This window comes from Camponotus vicinus, unplaced genomic scaffold (assembly GCF_025532165.1).
Source record: "Camponotus vicinus isolate PSW18456_S1 unplaced genomic scaffold, iyCamVici1.0 SCAF_8, whole genome shotgun sequence".
Lineage (NCBI taxonomy): Eukaryota > Metazoa > Arthropoda > Insecta > Hymenoptera > Formicidae > Camponotus > Camponotus vicinus.
This window is the reverse complement of record NW_028141980.1, coordinates 17,816,552-17,835,961: the sequence shown is the minus strand read 5'-3', so window position 1 is coordinate 17,835,961 and position 19,410 is coordinate 17,816,552. Positions and strand designations below refer to the sequence as shown.

At 32.7% G+C, this 19,410-nt stretch overlaps 1 protein-coding gene across 6 annotated transcripts in view; it reads right to left on the bottom strand.

The window, feature by feature from the left end:
* Positions 1-19,410, bottom strand: part of LOC145976455 (kinesin-like protein KIF13A) — a 31,013-nt gene that overhangs the window by 3,989 nt on the left and 7,614 nt on the right. For 2 of the 6 annotated variants that reach the window (XM_083107559.1, XM_083107558.1), the window contains exons 3-23: positions 12,679-12,842; positions 11,225-11,493; positions 10,822-11,069; positions 10,620-10,740; positions 10,341-10,553; positions 9,990-10,247; positions 9,646-9,895; positions 9,382-9,524; positions 8,957-9,304; positions 8,471-8,647; positions 7,847-8,372; positions 7,526-7,750; positions 7,169-7,435; positions 6,887-7,069; positions 6,602-6,793; positions 6,225-6,518; positions 5,994-6,136; positions 5,488-5,656; positions 3,857-3,874; positions 1,706-1,780; positions 61-212 (exon numbers count right to left, since the gene is read on the bottom strand). In XM_083107559.1, coding sequence (XP_082963685.1) covers positions 61-212; positions 1,706-1,780; positions 3,857-3,874; positions 5,488-5,656; positions 5,994-6,136; positions 6,225-6,518; positions 6,602-6,793; positions 6,887-7,069; positions 7,169-7,435; positions 7,526-7,750; positions 7,847-8,372; positions 8,471-8,647; positions 8,957-9,304; positions 9,382-9,524; positions 9,646-9,895; positions 9,990-10,247; positions 10,341-10,553; positions 10,620-10,740; positions 10,822-11,069; positions 11,225-11,493; positions 12,679-12,842 — 4,435 coding nt within the window. The remainder of the gene's footprint in view (positions 1-60; positions 213-1,705; positions 1,781-3,856; positions 3,875-5,487; positions 5,657-5,993; positions 6,137-6,224; positions 6,519-6,601; positions 6,794-6,886; positions 7,070-7,168; positions 7,436-7,525; positions 7,751-7,846; positions 8,373-8,470; positions 8,648-8,956; positions 9,305-9,381; positions 9,525-9,645; positions 9,896-9,989; positions 10,248-10,340; positions 10,554-10,619; positions 10,741-10,821; positions 11,070-11,224; positions 11,494-12,678; positions 12,843-19,410) is intronic. The other 4 variants (XM_083107560.1, XM_083107561.1, XM_083107564.1 and 1 more) reach the window with 4 other exon arrangements.

Below are 19,410 nucleotides of genomic sequence, written 5' to 3'. Positions count from 1 at the left end.
CATACATTTTATTAATGGCTTGGTTTGCTATTTAGATAACATTTGAATTATATAGATTACCTGATATGCCTCATATTCAGAATAATCGGCGTCGCTTTTCTCCTCGTCATCGTCATTGATGGGAGTAAACGCTTGGTTTCCAACATTTGATGTTTCTTCATGCAACGTGGTCATACGAGGACCCAGTTTGCTACTGACTATATTTGGAGATGCTACAACCAACACAATTAAATTGATAACATGTGATTGACGATAAAGAATATTTTTTTCAACACAAGCATATTATACTGTTGAACATCAGGGCCGATCTGGCCGTTATAAATATAGTGACTTTTTATTTTAATTATATTATTTCTGCAAAATAATTTGCTATTAACAATATACATTATATATATTATATGTTATATTGTTATTTTAACATATATTGATGGATATTGGTGGATTTATGAATTACACAAACGTTATATTAAAGGTGCCAGGTCGGTTCTGATATACATATAAATAAATGTGAAAAATCATCCATGCATTTCCAAAATATAACAGAAAGTATCTTACATATTCTACGCTTACTTATATTTTCTGACATTAATAGTCTGACATCAATAATAATATAAGTGATTGATATCAACCATCTAGATATACTTTTTAAGTTTTGCGAATTATTAATTCTTGTTTCAGATAATTGATATCAAGCAATTCAAGAAAAAAAAGAAAAAACGTAGAATATGCAGCCTGAAATAAAGAAATAAATTACGAAATGGTTAAAAGGTAATTTTGTAAGCAAAAAACGTTCGACATATATAATAATGTATACTGCATTTTCAATGCAGTAATAACGGTGATTATGTGAATTCACAAACTATCTAAAATAAAACACCTAAAATAAAACGAAAAATCACTACTATCAATCCAATCACTACTCTTTAATGTGCTATACTAATTCTAATAATTGAAATTAAAAAATCGACTACACTATAAATATGACCGAGTTCATCCTTTCAAACTTCTACTGCTCTCTCTTCTACACTAGAATTCTTCTTGAGAATTAATATTATTTAAAGTGTCTATTTAAATTTTGTAAAAAAATTTCTTAATCTTTCAGTTATTTTTATTCAAAATTTCAGATAAAGAGGATATTTTAAAGATTCTTTGGTCCAAACTTTTAAAATAATTTTTTTATCATATGTAGTTTCTAGGGTTTTTCATTCATACGAAGGAAAAACACAAAATCATTTAAGTTTCAAATGCTAGATTTGCAAATGTACTGAAGAACTGAATAGCTTTCGTGAGATAAATATTTTTTACTTGCATAACATTTTTTTTTTTTTTTTAAATGAAGATTAAAAATGAAGAACATATTTGGCATATTCAATATTTTATTAAAACATTGAATATGTAAACAGAAAGATGATATGTATTTATATTTTAAATATACAATATAATTGAATTGGCCGACTCTTATAAGAGCAAAATTATTAAAGACAATTTTTTTCAAATTTTTTAAAATTTCCTAAGAATAAAATTTCATGAGAATTCCTTGATTTTTCTAGGTACAAAAAAGAAATCCCTGAAAATTTTCAAATTTTTTCAAGAAAAAAGTAGACACTCTGTATTATTTTAATTTGGCTTTCTTTCGATAACATGTTTGGGATCAGTTATGAAAAGATGAGTTTAAAAGGATGATCGACAACGACGTGTCACCTACACTTGGCAGAGGTAGACTGTTGAAGACGTGTCAATGAGTTGAGATTCAGGTTCAGATTCAGGAAAGTTGGTCTCGCTGAAAGGAGACAGATATACTGATTATACTTGTTTTTCCTTATCTCCCGATTAATTAATATTACGTTCTTTTTCATAATGGCGAGCTTCATAGATTCTTATATGAACTTTATAGACATTTTTACAATATATCACAAATCATGCCTGCAAGACACTGGATAGTGAACCAAGTAGACAGATAATGTACATCATCTAACGCGCATTCTAATACGGAAATTCCATCAAATGTTCATGTCACATCGCAGTCTTATCAATTTTAACATCAATATTTATGATATTTCATACATGTGTTCCTTTCCTTTTACTGATTTTTATGATATTTCATTTCAATAATAATTTTAATAACTCGCCATTGCATTTGCAAATTCAAAATGCACGTGTTCGAAATATGTCTATATGTATGCGCTTATCTTCATGATGATAGATGAATAATAAATGAATAAATGAATACCACGCACATAATTCGATGACGCGCATAATGAATTTAAAATCAAGTTTTTAAAGATGATTAGTTTAAAGTCGAAGATAATAATGTAATTTTATTGTTTAATTTTATTATAGCAGTATTGTAGTAATTATCTTATTTAGACTTTTAATGTATTTTTATATGCTATTACATAAAAACTAATAATATATAGACTATATGATTTAACCATATACATGCTACACTATATTTAAATTGTGATACCATGCATAACTAAGCCTTAATCTTTCAGCTTTTCCATTACTTTTGTCTATAGTTAATTTTACATTTATAAAAATATATCCCTGACTTTAAACTGAATCTCTTTTTATAAGATAAACAAGAGGGAGATATTTATCATATTATTTCGAAAATACTGATTTTTACATATTCCGGACTCCATTTTTTGCTTGCATGTAAGAGATTTATTCCGTCTCTTTATTCCACTTAATCTTTTTTCCGGTTAAATCATTAAGATAAAATTAAATGAATAATAGATTAATAATAATAGATTATTTTTACATCATGAAGAGAGTGATAAATTTAAATATGAATGACATCATTTTGCGTTTAGACACAGAATAATCCTCAGTTTCAATATATATCAATTATAAAAATATCAAATATTTATTTACATGTATATTATAATAAACTTTCTATTCCCTGCCTAGAGTATTGCTCAATAGCACATTCAAAGTTTATATATATATATATATATATATATATATATATATATATATATATGTATATACTATATACTATATATGAAATAAAGATTGAGACGTTGCAATTTTCTTCACATATATAATGCAACATTTCAATCATTGATTATTTTACACGCTTTATAATAAATTAATTTGTTAAATGCAATTAAATTGGTCCGCGCAAGAATACATTTAACAAATTATCAGGGATCATTATAGAAATCATCTTGATTTATCAAAACGCTATAAAAAATAAGGTTTTAAGAATTATATCGAATTACGAATTATGATAATAGATATATGGATATATGAAAATGATTTCTATGTGATGACTTTGGCACAAAACGGTGCGACGACACGGCACGCATGTGCATATATGTATGTACATATACACACATAGTTGCTTGTTAATATTATATTTTACATTTGAACAAAGTGAACCATAACATATAAAATAGCAATATCAATTAACCATATAAAATATAAGAAAAGCAAACAATTTAATAAATAAATTCGTTGATTTATGTACTAAACTGTATACAAAAAATGCATTCGCATGCAAACTAACAATAAGCAGGGGATTGAAACATAATGTTGACGCAATGAAATTGCATTCAATTGAAACGAAAAAAAAAAACGTCAAGGCAATCTTCTCGGTATGGTAACGCTAAACTCTTTTTAAGTCAACTAAACAATCGAACAAGTGACACTTACGGAAACATATACTGACCCTCAAAACGCATTCTTATTCTGAACATTACTATTACAAATAATGTCTCTCTGATATATACTATAAGACGAACTTTGAAACAAAAAGACAAACAGACTCAACCACTCACGAGACATATGTACTAATTGTCATTGCCACAATATGGCATCAATTAAATATCAAATCAAGACTCCATTTTACCTGAGTTGAGAATGGAGCCTTGCGTGGGCCGAAATAGTTGTAGAAGTAGTAGACGTAGAGTTAAACAGAGGAACAGATTAGTTGCATACATTAATTAGTTGACATTCATTAATTTTGCTGTAGAATTCATTAATCAAAGTTTGTTGGTGTTTTATTTATTGTATAATAAGTGGTGGAGCGCGCTTAAATGTAGCTGCTAAAACACTAGGCAAATTTTGGGAGAGTAAATTTTACCATGCTCAACTATCTTTGTGTTATAAAGTGAATATTTTTAAAATTTTTATGAGATTATATATATAAATATATTAAATATATTTATTTATTTATATACATAATACATTTATATATATATGGCGAATACACACTAAAGTCATGTGAATTATCAAGTTGAACATAGCTCGATGACATAACAATATGACAGAAGCTAGAATTATAATAAAAAATTTTAGTGTAGTGATTATATTAATAATGAAATTGAAGTTATATATCAAATATTTTCAAGTGATGTGAGCTTAATCAATTATCTTAAATGATAGCAGTAAACCCTTTAAAGTGTGTCATTAATATTTTATACAATATTTGTTTCATTTTTTTTTTCTATAATTTATGTTATTCATGACTTTTTTTTATTTTTATAAATTTCATAGAGTAATCAATATTTTATGCCTTTATAATCTAAAATCAATAGAAATCTTGCAGACACACACATAAAGAGCACACACTAATGATGAATGATATGAATTTCAAAAAAGTAAAATGATTTTTTATGATTATAAAATTAACATCCCGAGTGGAGCTTGAGACAATCAAAACTAGGATAGGGAAAATATAAACCGTCATAGCCAAAGTGAAATATCGAAAACACTGCATAAGCCACATTTCAGAAACAAATTACTGATTTTTCATTGAAAACTCATAAAAGCAAATCATTGCAATGAAATGTGATTTCAACATAAATAAAAATTTAATCTAAAACTAAAGTCCCTATTAAAAAGAAAACACGATGCTATTAAATTTATTTAAGCATTAATTTAAAAATTTTAGTGACTTAAGCAAACTAAATATTGCATTCAATATATACGACGAGTTTGCATATAAATATTTGAGATCTAAAGTAAAATCATATTAAAACTTATTGATTTTTTTTTATTAGAAGTAATCCATCTCTAACAATAAATTTAACAGCATTTTTGTATATTAGCCAAGAGCATGTTTTATAAAAATTGTTTTTCTTAATATTATATTTAAATGTTATAGATTTCTTGGAGAAATATCTATGTATCTTTTGAAAATGAAATGGATTACTACGAATGATTATGAGTGATTACATGAATGAATGAACGCATGTCCATGAATGGATGAATGGAGCTGTGTATCACGATATCTATTTGTGATCTTTCTCTTTCTATGATTTCATAAACAATCCTGCTTTACAAGCATAACATATTATAAGCTATGAAAATATATTTCTCATATTTTTGCACTTAACAATGACAGCATAAATCTAATAATTTAAAATGTATGTAGAGAGAGATGCATATACAAAATTAAGAAATCATAGAATATGTGTCTATCTCTATTCATTTATGTGATTCTGACATTAATATAAAATAAATAAAAGATATGCTTACCAATTCCAAATGGCTTTGGCGGTGCAGATATGAAGTTTTCGTCATTTCTTGCGTGACCTATGGATGCGCGTCGCGGATGTGGGAGACCATTCATTTCCGAATTAAGATCTGTTACGCTTTCCGAACGAGTAACATTCAACGAGTCCATCGATGTATCGAATCTCATAATCTATAAATACAATGAAAATCTTTTTATTGAATTTATATACGTGATGAAATTAAAAAAGGATTAAATAGATAAGAAATTAAAAAAGGATTAAATAGATAGAGAAGAAAATACAAAACATGCAAAAAATAAAAAAAATTAGAAGTTTTCAAATTGAGATAGAATAAGAGATAATATTTCAGTAGAAATTAGTTGATGTTTTGATAATGGAAGGTTAAAAGAGAGGCTTTGTGAGAAATGTTGTAAAATTTATTCGATAAAATTTATATAAAGAACAGCAAATTATAAAATTTAAAAAAATATATATAGTACATCCAATACATCAAAGGGGTAATAATACCTGTGAGAAGTTTGGAACACTTGCAGTTTTGCGCATCAGTGGCTGCCCTTGTGCTTGTAACAATTCTTTTACAGCAACACTTTGTCGTAATCGGTCCAATGTTAATATACTTTCGACAGCTGAGACCCCGCGAGTATATTTTTCTATAGAAATGTGATAAAAAAATCATGATTAATATGGAGAGATTTTAGGATACTCTCGGAATATAATTATGATTTTTATCATTCTCACCTATATACGTTTCTCCGTCGCATAAACTATTATCTTCGCCACTGGCAGCAATTTGCGCCAGGCTCTCGCGATCTTCTAGCTCTTCGCTCGCTTTTGGTATGTTTGAAACTACCTCGTAGGTGACGCCGGTTTGTATTAAGCAATCGATTCGAACGATTCTCTTGAAAATTCTATCCGTGATACTCTGCCTCTTGTATATATTTAAAGCTAATCTTTTCCGCAACACAAGATCCATCGGTGCTGGATGCGACAAGCGAACAGTAGTCTTTAAGATTAAAAACACCCTTTCGTTGGCTGAAAATGAGAAATCATTATATAGTAGAAGTCATAGATTGCTAATTGTTTGATCGTAACAAATGTTAAGAACTAAAAAATACCATCAGTCACTCTGTTAAGATGTACGTTATCATGTATACTAGAATCCCAAGCGGCGATGGCACATACGTCTTTCTCTAAATGCCGAATAATCGGTAGATTATAAAATTTATTTCCATGTTCCTTAGGTAGAATCGAGTTCAATCCTGTCACTGATACTTCCTCTCCCGATTGATGCGTTGAGAGATCATCAGCTGTATAATGATTATCAAGATGGATGTATAAATTAAACATATCGATATATATATTGTGTATGTATATGTACATGCATATTTTTTTTGCAATACCATTGAGATCGAGGAATAATACGGGGATATGAGGTTCCATCCCTGCAGGAGGAGTCCAATCGGCAGGAGCACCGGGAATACCTGAGCCTGCCGCAGGAACCAGAACAGCATTCCGTTCTTCCGTAAGACTAACCCACTGATCGACTAGACTTTGTTCTCGCTCCATATCTTGTTCCGTTTTATCTACAGAAATATGCAAAAATGGAAAAAGAATGTGTGAACGACAAATAGATAGAAGAAAAATAAATTTTTATGTATATAGATTTTTCATCGAGATAATACCTTGTTTATTAATGAGTTTCTGAATCTGTTGATCAAGGTACTGTCGTCTTCTCATTAAAGCGTCGCTCCATTTTTCTCTTAATATACTCAGGTCCTCGTCTTGATAGCTATCTAACGGAATTTGTAGTCGATTTCGTACGGATACGCTTCCAACGGCTATATTCAATATCGATTGACAGATAATCGGTAGGGTTCCGGAATTTTGTACCGGTTTTACTCGTACTTGTATCCGACGTTGTTGGCCTTGCCGAAGTTGATAAATGCCACCTAAGAAACAAAATCAATAATTATTCAACAATAAATAAGTAAAACGATATTTCAACATGTTACAAACATAATAATTGTAAACATTCTTACCTGTACACGTGTCTTGCTTCATTGTGACTTCGACGGGCGAATATTCTCCCTGCTCGTTGAGTTCTTGTATTTCCACCCACAATTCGATCTTTCTCGTTAATTCCGACCATCGGTCAGCGAGCGATCTAGCTTTTGCCAATTGTTGTTGTTCCACTTCCCATCCAGGTTTACTACGCGAGAAACCTGCGCTGCGATGGCCCCATACTTCTATACTCAACGCTCCCTCTATATACACGACAAACAGCATGAGTAACTGAAGCAATCATCTATTCCTGCATGAAAACAATAACACACATAGATACAAAAACATATAAATTTTACCTGAGGCATGTTCCATAAATTCCTCTGTAATGGGTATGGTGAAATCCTTTGTATGATCAAACTTAAATGCCAACGAATCCCTCTGTCCGATGATGCAGTTCGAATTGGATAGTTCGGCGTTTACCATAGGCGGTACCACTATCGGTTCCGGATGACCCCAAAACATATATTGACAAAACACAAAATGGCTTAACGAGAGGGGTAAACCGGTGGCCTGTTTTATCGTTACGCGACAAGTAATGTGGCTAGATCCTCCGGAATAATCGTCCGCTTCGGAGGATGTCGAGTCCGCGGAAGATTCTGAAGCGGCCTCACAAATTCGATCTTGAGGAAATTGCCCGGATATGCGACTTATTTCGACTTGCAGTCGACCAGCGACCTCTCCTTGCTGACTAATAATTGGAGTGTGATAATCTAACCGTACGTCATGGAATAGCACTTCTAAGAAAATATTTGCGACGCCGATAAGATTGTGATTCTCCTGGGATTCGTAAAATGGATCTTGTGTTTTTCCTGGCAATTCATCCTGTAAAAAAAATATAAAGAGAAAAATTTGTGTAAGGACATGTTTCGAAATTTTTATAAAAATTTAAATATTTTTTATTCCGTGCACACATGTATTACCTTAATCGCAGGTAATCGTTGGCAATTGTGAGGATCTTTTCGTTCTTCGTACATGTCTCGCATATCGACCAGTTTATTTTCTAGTTTTTCCATAGACCATACTTGACTACCCGTATTCGTTCTTTTCACTAAAATTGCGGGTTCACTGACAAACGCACCCCGCTGAAAAAATACACTCTACATATCGAAGAGTGTGAAAAAAAACAAAAAAACATAAATTTAAAAAAAACAGAACAAATTAAAAAAAACAGAAAAGAAAAATAAAAGTAAAGATAAAAAAGAAAAGTAACATACACAATTAATAGTAATTGTAAAGATATGTAAAATGAATCGATAAAAATAAAAACTTATAAGTGACTATAATTATACATAATTAAATTGAATAAGCTTGTAAATAATAAAAAATTGCATACGAATGATGAGCAAAAATAATGCTTTAAAAAGATGCTATATAAAAGAAGTAATAATTTAGTTCCGCTAGTTTACCTTTCTATTTGGACTTAGATTATTCGGAGGAATCTGTAGGGTGACGCTAAATTTCGTCTGTTTGCCCATTTCTTCCGCGAGGAAATTAGCCTCCTGTACCAACGCATTGGCTTTTAAAATGTCCGTCTTCAATTGACCCAAACTCCGCTTGAACATCTCGTCTCGTTCCTGTGCCCACTTCTCGACGCGCATTTGCGTCGTTGGTGTGCAAGCCGGGAGCTTTCCGCTTTGACTACCTCTCAGAGGATCATATGGTACATAAGGCGAATACGGCGTAGAGGGAGATAATATGTTGCGCAGCTGTTGAAACTGTCGTTCGTATTCCTGTCGCTGCTTTTCAAGAGCGACCTTCAATATGTACAATAGATATAAGTATGTGTTTTGTTAGTCCGATGCTTATTAAAGCGATGCAATAAAATACGTACTTGCTTATCTTCCTCGTGTTGCTTCTCCAGCCTTGCAATTGCCCGTTGAATCGGATCGTTTGAAAGTTCGTTAAGCATAAGCTCCTCTCTGGCAAAGTTGTAATCGATGTTCTGTGCGGGAGTTTGCGGTTCGCTATTGATTGCTACAGAATAGAATACGGCGATACCGAAATATACGTGTTATTTGTTTGTGCTTCGTGAAATCAATATTCTTTCTTATTATAAAATCAATATATATGTATTTATTATGAAATTGAATCGCACCTGTAGCGCTCCTTGGACAGTTCACTCTGAAGAAATGATGGTTTCCCCAAACGATTCTATCGCCATGTTGTAATAGAGTCTTGTCTACGACTTGCGTACCGTTGACAAAGCATCGAGCACCATTCAACGGCGTCATATACAGACCTGATTCTTCTATCGTGATAACGCAATGTTCCGGTAGTATACCCAAGCCATGCAATTGAATATCCTGTTCTGTCTTAGCCGAACGACCGCCTACGAGAGTCCTTTCCTGAAATTCAGACAGAATTGAATTATCATCAATATGCAAGACAAATATAAACGTGACAAGTATATAGTTAATAATATATACATATATTACTCACTTTGAGATAATAAACCAATAATTCGTTCATACTTGGATCATCGTTTAAATTAACCAAGTAGTATTTATTCTTCTCTACTTGAATGCCGGACGCTTGTACACTTATTCCCATCTTCTCGAGAGCTTGTTGCCTTTCATGCTGCAGTCTCTCGGTCTTCACTAGTTTCTCTTCCCATGTTTGTGACATTTCCTTCATCAATCGTTCCGATTCCGATAACTTTTCCGTAATGTCTGTGCGTTGTTGGCCGACGATCGATCCCTGAATAATTAAACAAGTTTACGTATACAATTATATTTATTTAAATATATATATAATATATATATAATCAAGTATAAAGAAAGATTCTCTTACTGTGGCATGTAACAACATTTCCTTTAAGGTTTCAACTTCTTGTCTGAGTTCACGAATAATTCTGGCATTAGGATCTTCATTAACTACGGCGTGATTGACTATCCTCTTCGCTCTATCGGCGTAGCGGAGAGTCGATAACGTTTCTTCATAATTGTCTGCGGCCGGCGATATAGTGGCCACCATAACAGTTTTACTATTGCCACCAAGATTATCCTAAAAATTTCATCAGATGTATCCGACAATCGAAAAGAGGCACAGACGGGAAAGAGAAAAATATACCTTCAAGAGCCATGTAAGGACCGAATCTCTGTACGGTACAAAATTATCCTTCTTCTTGTTGTTGTTGACGGAATTCTGATCCGCCAATTTCGAAATGACTAGACCCAACGTCGTTAGGGACCTATTATAAGTCAATCTTAGTTACGCTTCTCATTTTAACATTAATGGAAGAAAATTTCTACGAGGTTCGAAAGATATTTACTTGTTAATATTGCTTCCTTCTTTAAGTCTATCACCCACTGCTCCAGTTTTCACAGCCCTTTCACTCCCAGCTAAATCCACTAAACTCATCCGCGAGACCTTTTCGCCGCTGACCCCGCTTTTCGAATCAGTTAGTGTTTGCGTGAGGATTACCGAGAATACGGCGTGCGAACGAGAGCTCTCGGAATTCATATTCGTCGCAGCGACCGTCCGCGACTTGTTACCTTCCGCCATAAGATTGTCGATATCCTAACATCAGTTGAATTCGGAATGAATGAATAATAATTGAATGAATACTAATTCAATTCGTGAATGAATGAATAATAATATACATTTTTAATATACGTTTTCGGCAAAATTATTCACAACTATCTAATAATGGAAAGAAGGCGAAAGAAAGTCACCTGAAAAGAAGTGACCGCCAATTGACTGAGTCCGTCTACGTAGGGTCCCAGGACATTGTGCTCTCTGACTTTGAGCGATTGTTTGTTCTGCTTTGGATCCAAGAGATCATGCACTTTCTCGTTGTAGATCTCCATATACGAAACCTCGACCTTGTATGTGAGCTCGGAACTTTGCTGTTTCGCTATCATATCAAAGAGATTGTCGCACAAGCGTGGTATTATCCCTTTGTTGTCGCCACTACCCATCATTGTGTAAGACTTTCCGGAACCTACAAGGACACGTATAATGTGATGACGATATTATACAAAATGACGATATTATATCAAAATTCTCATTGCCATCTTTCTCAATCAAATATATAATAATAGAGTTCAAATTACAATATATATGATTATTATTATAGAAATGATGATTATTGCCAGTAAGTCTTAAGAGAAAAGAGTACAAATTTTATAATAATAGATAATACTTTAATAAGTGATGTATTTTAAACCATTAACATATGATGCAAAAAGTAACACGAAATTTTTTCACACGAAAAATAGCTAGAATATAGAATGATATCAACTGATATATTAAAGTATTATCTAGCTGATATTAAGTTAAGAATTTTATAATATTAATTTATTAATCTTAACAAACTAAGTTCCCACTAAGAGAGGAACTATAAGGCAACAAGTGACGAATCCAAGATAAACCTAACCATTTTTCATTAATATGACACAAATAAGAGCATTACATTTTATATGAAGGTAGGAATGTATGTGAGGGAGGAGATAAGGCGTATCTACGCTGACTCGGTCAACAAGTGACAGAATAGCAATCCATCCGTAGCAGTGATACTAATGTATATGTGTGTAGAGCATGCACACATTTTTCAACCCAACAAATAATTGTTAGTAAACAATATGTAGACTAGAAATATATGTGAGGGGCAAGTGGCTGGATCAGAAATCGAATCCGAGTCGTTCGCTTTCTGGGCAACTGCTCTTAACCACTGGAGCTATCCAAACCTCACACTTAATGCCGCTACTTAACACGGTTGTATAGTAATACGACTCCAGAGCGATGTTGGAATCTCGCTCAATGGATGCGATTGCCACAGAAATGGAACCTCTTCTGTCTTTCGTTTTCTGGGCAACTGCTCTTAATCATTGAGCTGCGAATTTTTCCTCTCGTGCCTCTTCTTTTGCATATGTAGATTGCTATATAAAGAGCTTGTTGTTGCTTTGTTTTGCGTCGTAGGTCAATGTCTTGTCCCCGAGAAAATCAATCGTTTATCGACGACCCAACCAACCGACTAATTGCATTATTTGCCGCATTACACTCTGCTTGTGCGATTAACTGCCGCATCATTTCTATCGCCCCACGTTTTTAAAATACTTGATTTCAAAGCCCTGAATTGTCGCAAGAACAATAATAGCTGAAGTGAAATTCCAACTCGAATACATACCGGTTTGTCCGTAGGCAAATATACAGGCGTTGTAACCCTGAAATGCATTGTCCAAAATATCACGGCCCAAGGCATCGAAAACGACCTCTTGACTCGCAAAATTCTCCGTTCCAGGTTCCAGGGAATAAAAACAGTGGTCGAAAGCGAAAGTTTTCGGCTTGTTCCTACAACATTGATAAAATCATAAAATAATTATCGTTATATAAAATCGGCAGCAATGGATTACACATCGAAACACGTTTATACGTCAAGAGAATGTCATGTTTTATAGAAATCAAAATAGTTTTTCTGTCTCAAATATCACTTCGCCTTTGTATTATCAGCAAAAATGATCGCGAAAATGGCACGTTGTTATTGATTTTCAGTCATGTCTCAACTTCAATTAGCTCAGAAAAGAGAAAAGAAAATAAAATTCTATTTTTGCGAAATAAGTTGATCGAGAAATGAAAGAAATATATCTTTAGAATTTCGTAAAAATATATATTACATTACATAAAATATTTCTTATAAATATATTAAAAGATCATTAAAAGGCAATTTTTGTTGAAAAAAGAATTGTCAGAAAAAATATCAAAAATTTAATTAATAGCAAGGCATACATTAAAAATAATTTGTATAATAAATATCATTTGTAATAAAAATTTTTGTAATAATTTATACATGTGAATAACTTTTATACGTTAGCGATACGACGACAAATAGTGATTCGCGTATCGATCGAATTTGCAGAGTATCGTGTCCGAGTATGAGTCACGCACGGTAAATGTGCGAAGGATTCAAAGTAGGTAGGATGAATATAATTGTACGATGAATAAGATATTTTGCACACAATGTACTCAGATGTACGAGTAATTACACAATTTACACATATTATATATTAATTATATTTTAATTAGTACGAATTAAAGTTATATCATATGCATATAATTTATACACATTGTATTACGTAAGTTCTTCCCAAAACACCTTAGCATTTTATTTTCGCGCGAAACATAGCACAAATTGTTGCAGCGATATGAACAAAATTGCAAATAATAATTAATTAAGAGGAGCAATTATGAGACACTTTTTGCATCTGGAACTACCAAGGACTTTGCGCTTCAGCTGCAGCGTGGGTTGCGACACGACTTGTGCGAAAGCTAATGGTGTGGTTGTTGCGGCAGTGGCCGCTCGATAGGCACCTTTCTTAATTGAAGGAAGAAGCAACCGACTGACCACCATCGCGTGACGATGGTATCCCCTTTCCTCTTTCTCCTTCAGAGATTACATTTAGTATACATATATAATATATACGGCCACCCTTTCCCTATTTTCAAGTGTGACCTTCGACACGCGAGGCTCTGCGGCTTGGCGAATATTAAAAACAGCGTCCGCAGCTAATTTTCGTATATCGCTTAAACACTACAAGTGCAAACAAACCATATCATCTACAGCGACTACAATCTCCGATCTTCAAAGTTGCTTCAGTTCAATTTTTGGTCGACTGAAGGTGATAAAATAAATTTATTTGAATATCATCTTTTTGACCTCCCTGATATTGATTTGAAATACTCTTTATAAGATGCACCTTGTAAAATTTTTATATTATTACAACATGTATATCGAATTCATTTTGCAATTTATTACACAATCTTCGATCTTCAAAGTTGCTTGAGTCCAATTTTTGGTCGACCAAAGGTGATAAAATAAATTTATTTGAATATCATCTTTTTGACCTCTCTGATATTGATTTGAAATACTCTTTATAAGATGCACCTTGTAAAATTTTTATATTATTACAACATGTATATCGAATTCATTTTGCAATTTATTACACAATCTTCGATCTTCAAAGTTGCTTTAGTCCAATTTTTGGTCGACCAAAGGTGATAAAATAAATTTATTTGAATATCATCTTTTTGATCTCCCTGATATTGATTTGAAACGCTCTTTATAAGATGCACCTTGTAAAATTTTTATATTATTACAACATGTATATCGAATTCATTTTGCAATTTATTACACAATCTCCGATCTTCAAAGTTGCTTCAGTCCAATTTTTGGTCGAAAGGTGATAAAATAAATCTATTTGAATATCATCTTTTTGACCTCCCTGATATTGATTTGAAATACTCTTTATAAGATGCATCTTGTAAAATGTTTATATTATTACAACATGTATATCGGATTCATTTTGCAATTTATCACACACGATGACCACTGTTATCATTAGATACTGTTGGACGTTCAACAGTGTTGGAATCATGAGAGAATGCAATTTTAAAGGAATGAAGTATTCGCGCGGTTTTTGCGAAAATATAACTTCTTAAGATACATTTATCATTTCTGTTTATATTATTGTATAATTTAGATTATTGTATAATTTAAATTGTTAAATAATTGTTGCAATTATTGCAACAATAAGGTCAAATAAAGGAAATTTCCCGGATAAGATGCCCATATACATTCGTTCTTGAAATTGTGTAAAAGTTGACCCGCATAATGGCTAGTGACCTCGTTTAAATTCTTCAGTTAAATAAATTTCTTGAGGAAAGTACGCCGTAAGCTTGTTTCGTACCTTATCGCGAACGATTTATTCCATAGTGCACACAACACTTTTCACGAATAGTGATTTTAACGATGTATTCTTAAACTAGTTCTCGCTTAAAATATTCGAGACGATTGGGTTTCAATGATAAGAACATGTAATGTCGGAACGATATTTTTTCAGATTACAGCATAGTACTTTGCAGAAAAAAATGTTAAAAATAATAACGAGGCTAACTCTTTCTCCCTTCTTCGTCCCTCTCCCTCCCTTCTCTCTCTCTCTTTCTCTCTCTCTCTCTCTCTCTCTCTCTCTATAAGGGATGCAATCCAAGACTTTGACTTTCTTCGATCGTATTCAACTCCATTTTCACTGAATGGCGATCGATAGACGACGAACTCTATGCGTCCAAGTCTACTCTATTATTGTGAGCAAAGTATAGTAGGGTGACTGTATGGCCGCATAATATCTAGATTATTGCATTGAACAATGCAAAAGGACGAGCGCATTGCATATCGCTAGACGATGAAACATAATAAATACCTTCATCGTACGATGTCTTTTGTATCCTTGGTAATCTTTTATTTAAAATTTATCTTTTATCTAAAATTCAAAATTATTTTAAATTAAATGATAAACTTGCGAAATTGTCTGCGTGCAATTGGTATCGTTATTTATATTTATTCAGGTCGCAAAATTTTACAAAATTACGATTACGAGTCTTAATTTCCAACGGCTTAAAATTACTTAGACTGTATTACTTAGACTGTGTTTTAAGCTCGACTCAAAATCTCGGGAGTTTTTCTTCTAATGTATGTGATTTTAAGGAATTTAACTCTAGTCCTTAATGAAGATCCTTTTCATTATACGGTTGATGAATCGTGACAAATTCTACGAGGGTAAACTGAAGGAAATAAATTGAAATTCCTTGTTGTATATATATCACGTGTAAACTGGGTCTCGATTATAAATCTCTCAAAAGTTCGTTATTAAATAAAGCTACGCGTATAGTGGGAGAAACGGAATTTTGCAAATGCATGAGCAAGTAAAAGTGATACATACGGGAAAATTTTTCCTTTCAGAGCTATTTTATATGCACATATTAGAAAGTATATATCTCTTCTACCTTCTATTTAATTAAAATTCTTTGAGATGCGAGTCGTAAATCAGGTGAATTAGATTTCTTGGTTGAAATTCAAGCTCGAGCCGTGCCTTTGATCTCATGATATTAAAAGATTGTCGATAAAAAGGTTACTGATTGCCGATGAAAAAAAGATACCTGCATCCTCTCTTTCTGTCTTTCTCACGAGATGTATTCTTTCGAACAAATCACTATAATATTATAGTGGTTCATTTCCCATTCATACATGTATTAAAAAAACAATCTCAAAAAATACAATTTATAATCATTTATGGTCCTTAGAGCTCTAATATTCTATTATTTTTATCTATAATAGTTCTATTATTTTTATCTTTGACATTTCCATTATCTTTTTATTTTGTGTTTACTATTTCATGTTTTTGAAACTAGTTTAGCTGAATATCAAAGCTGGAATACATACATACATCGTGATTAAAGTATTGTAACAATTCTAAATACGCGGTAAATTGATCTAAATCGAACAATGACTTATCTAAACGATTCGGAAACATACATAGAGATTTCCAATGTCCAATCGTTTTATTTTGTTCGGATAGCTCTCTATATACATCCAAATAAATCGATTTCAATTATCTGTTCTCGATACAAAAGCCGTCGAATCAAACTAGCGGAGGCGTATAAGATTGGACGAGGACACGTTCTTTTTTTTTTTTTGCTTCACCTCATTGGTTAATGTATAAAAGTAGATTGCGCATAATCGATTCAACAAAAGCTCGTACGACGATTTCCACTTTTCGTTCGCGATAATTAGCACACGCGCATACACACGTACACACATATACACACGAATACACCTCGCGTGTGGTCGGCGACCCGTTGCGCAATAACCAGGTAACATATACAAGTTTCCTGACCCATATTCCCACACCGTTTCATCGTTCAGTGTCGAGTCTCACGGTCACTGGAAATCAAGTTTTAATTCCCCATTGAGTTTAGATTTTTGGAAAAATGCATCGACACTTTCAAGAAGCATAAAAATGCTCTTTAAAGGCTCCACATTGTCGAAATCAAAGAAAGAAAAGAAAGAAAAAAAGCAATTTCATTTTCCATTTAATTTAACTAATTTAACAATTGTTTACTGCAACTCAATAACCGACACTAATTATCTAATATATCTGTATACGCTTGCGGATATTATCTGGTGATTAAATTAAGCGATTGGGTAAAACTGAACGTGAAACACATAATTATTCACCGTGTACACCTGCGAATTTCCATATATCGTTTCATCCGGATCAGCTGTAACGCAAGCCGCAGACATGCGTGAGATGCGAGTAGCGTGTGTCGATTCAAGATCATTTGATAGGGAAGTTAGAGAAAAGAAAAACAATAGAAGAAGAACGTGTAATCCGCAATGCATAACACATGAATCATCATTGTTTTCGAAGGAAAAGCGCAAGTGTGAAAATACGCTCATTTTTAAGATAGTTTTCAGAAGACGAAAGTGTGAAATGTGATCGAAAAAATTTTCGAGACAAAAAAATCTTGCTGTGAATCTTGTTAATTTTAATGAAAATTAATTTTAATGAAAATTTTAATGGAAATTAGATATGTCATAAATTATTATTCGGATTTATAGAGATTAACCGATTTATTTTTACAGCAACAATTCCTATCATCTTTTGCTAACTTGCATGAAACATTTCCATTTTAAAATCATGGAATATCACGTTTATTACGATACATTAATTTTACACGTAGAGATCTCTATAGATTTGAAGTATGCTTATAACAAAAGTTGGAACATTCTGTTAGTTTACAATTCTACATTTAGCAAGTGTTTAATAAGTTTCAGTCGTGGATATAAATACACAAAGATGGAGAAGACTAGGCGAAGGCCTCGGCACAATAGCAACTCATTGTTCGTACATACTGACGTTACTGAAGAAATTTTTAGCATTGCTTAAACAATCTATTTATAAATAAGATATATTGTAAATATATATGACGTTCTTGATTAATCGCACTTGATTGATCAGTGATTAATAAAGTGAATTTGAAAAGATGATAATCTTTTACAAAATGCATCATCCATCTGCGACACTTGGCAAAAGTTAAATATATTCAGATTATACCAAGGGAAAAAATGTACAGACTGTATATTTTTTACTTAGAAAGACTAAAACTAAGAATTTTCATCCTCGATATGTATAAATCCGCTATAAAAAAAAGACGAGAGCTTATTTTTCTTCTTATTGAAGAAAAAAGAGGGAATAAAAATGAGATCAAGAGTGAATAAGAGCGGGAAGGAAGAGAAAAATGATAACGAAGCTGTACAAGAATGTTGAGATATAGTACTACTTTTCTAACTACTATCAAACAGCCTGTTCTACTTTTCAAGTTTTCGTCTCTCTTTCTTTCTCTCTCTCTCTCTCTCTCTCTCTCCTTGCAATACTTGATACGCGTTGCAAACCTGCTGTAGTCTTCTCATAAATGTATGGCACGAGCCTGTCCTCGGCTCTCGGATGGAGGCTGATCGATCATGTCTCGCACCTCGCGTCTCTCTCGTCACGTTAAATGAATCATCGCGCGTCTGATTATCGACCAGATGATCGGAATGGCCGACACTTGAAAACGAGGATAAAACGGTATTCTTCCTTGTTTCTTACATCTTATCTATGAGACTTGTCATGTTTGCGATTACTTTGGATTCGAATTTAAGCTAGACTGAAGCCTAACAAATATTTATAACAATTGACAAAGAACTTGATGTGATGAGAATATATAGAAAAAAATTATTTGATGTGATGAGAATATATAGAAAAAATTATTTTATATAAAAGGATCGATGCGATTATTCTGTGTGAGATTGAATGTCCAGTAAAAATAAATGAAAAAGGATCACAAGCATTGGCGACTTCCAGGATTTTCCAACGATATGACAGACATTGGCATTTTATAATTGGTGATTCTGGAAAACTTCACGGTTCCCGGAAATCTCGTACAGCAATAACGGGACTATTATTGGCATCTTACGATTATCGCGATTCAGTTACACGGACATGATCAAGCGCACGTAAATTTGAAGATAAAAATGAGATCAAAA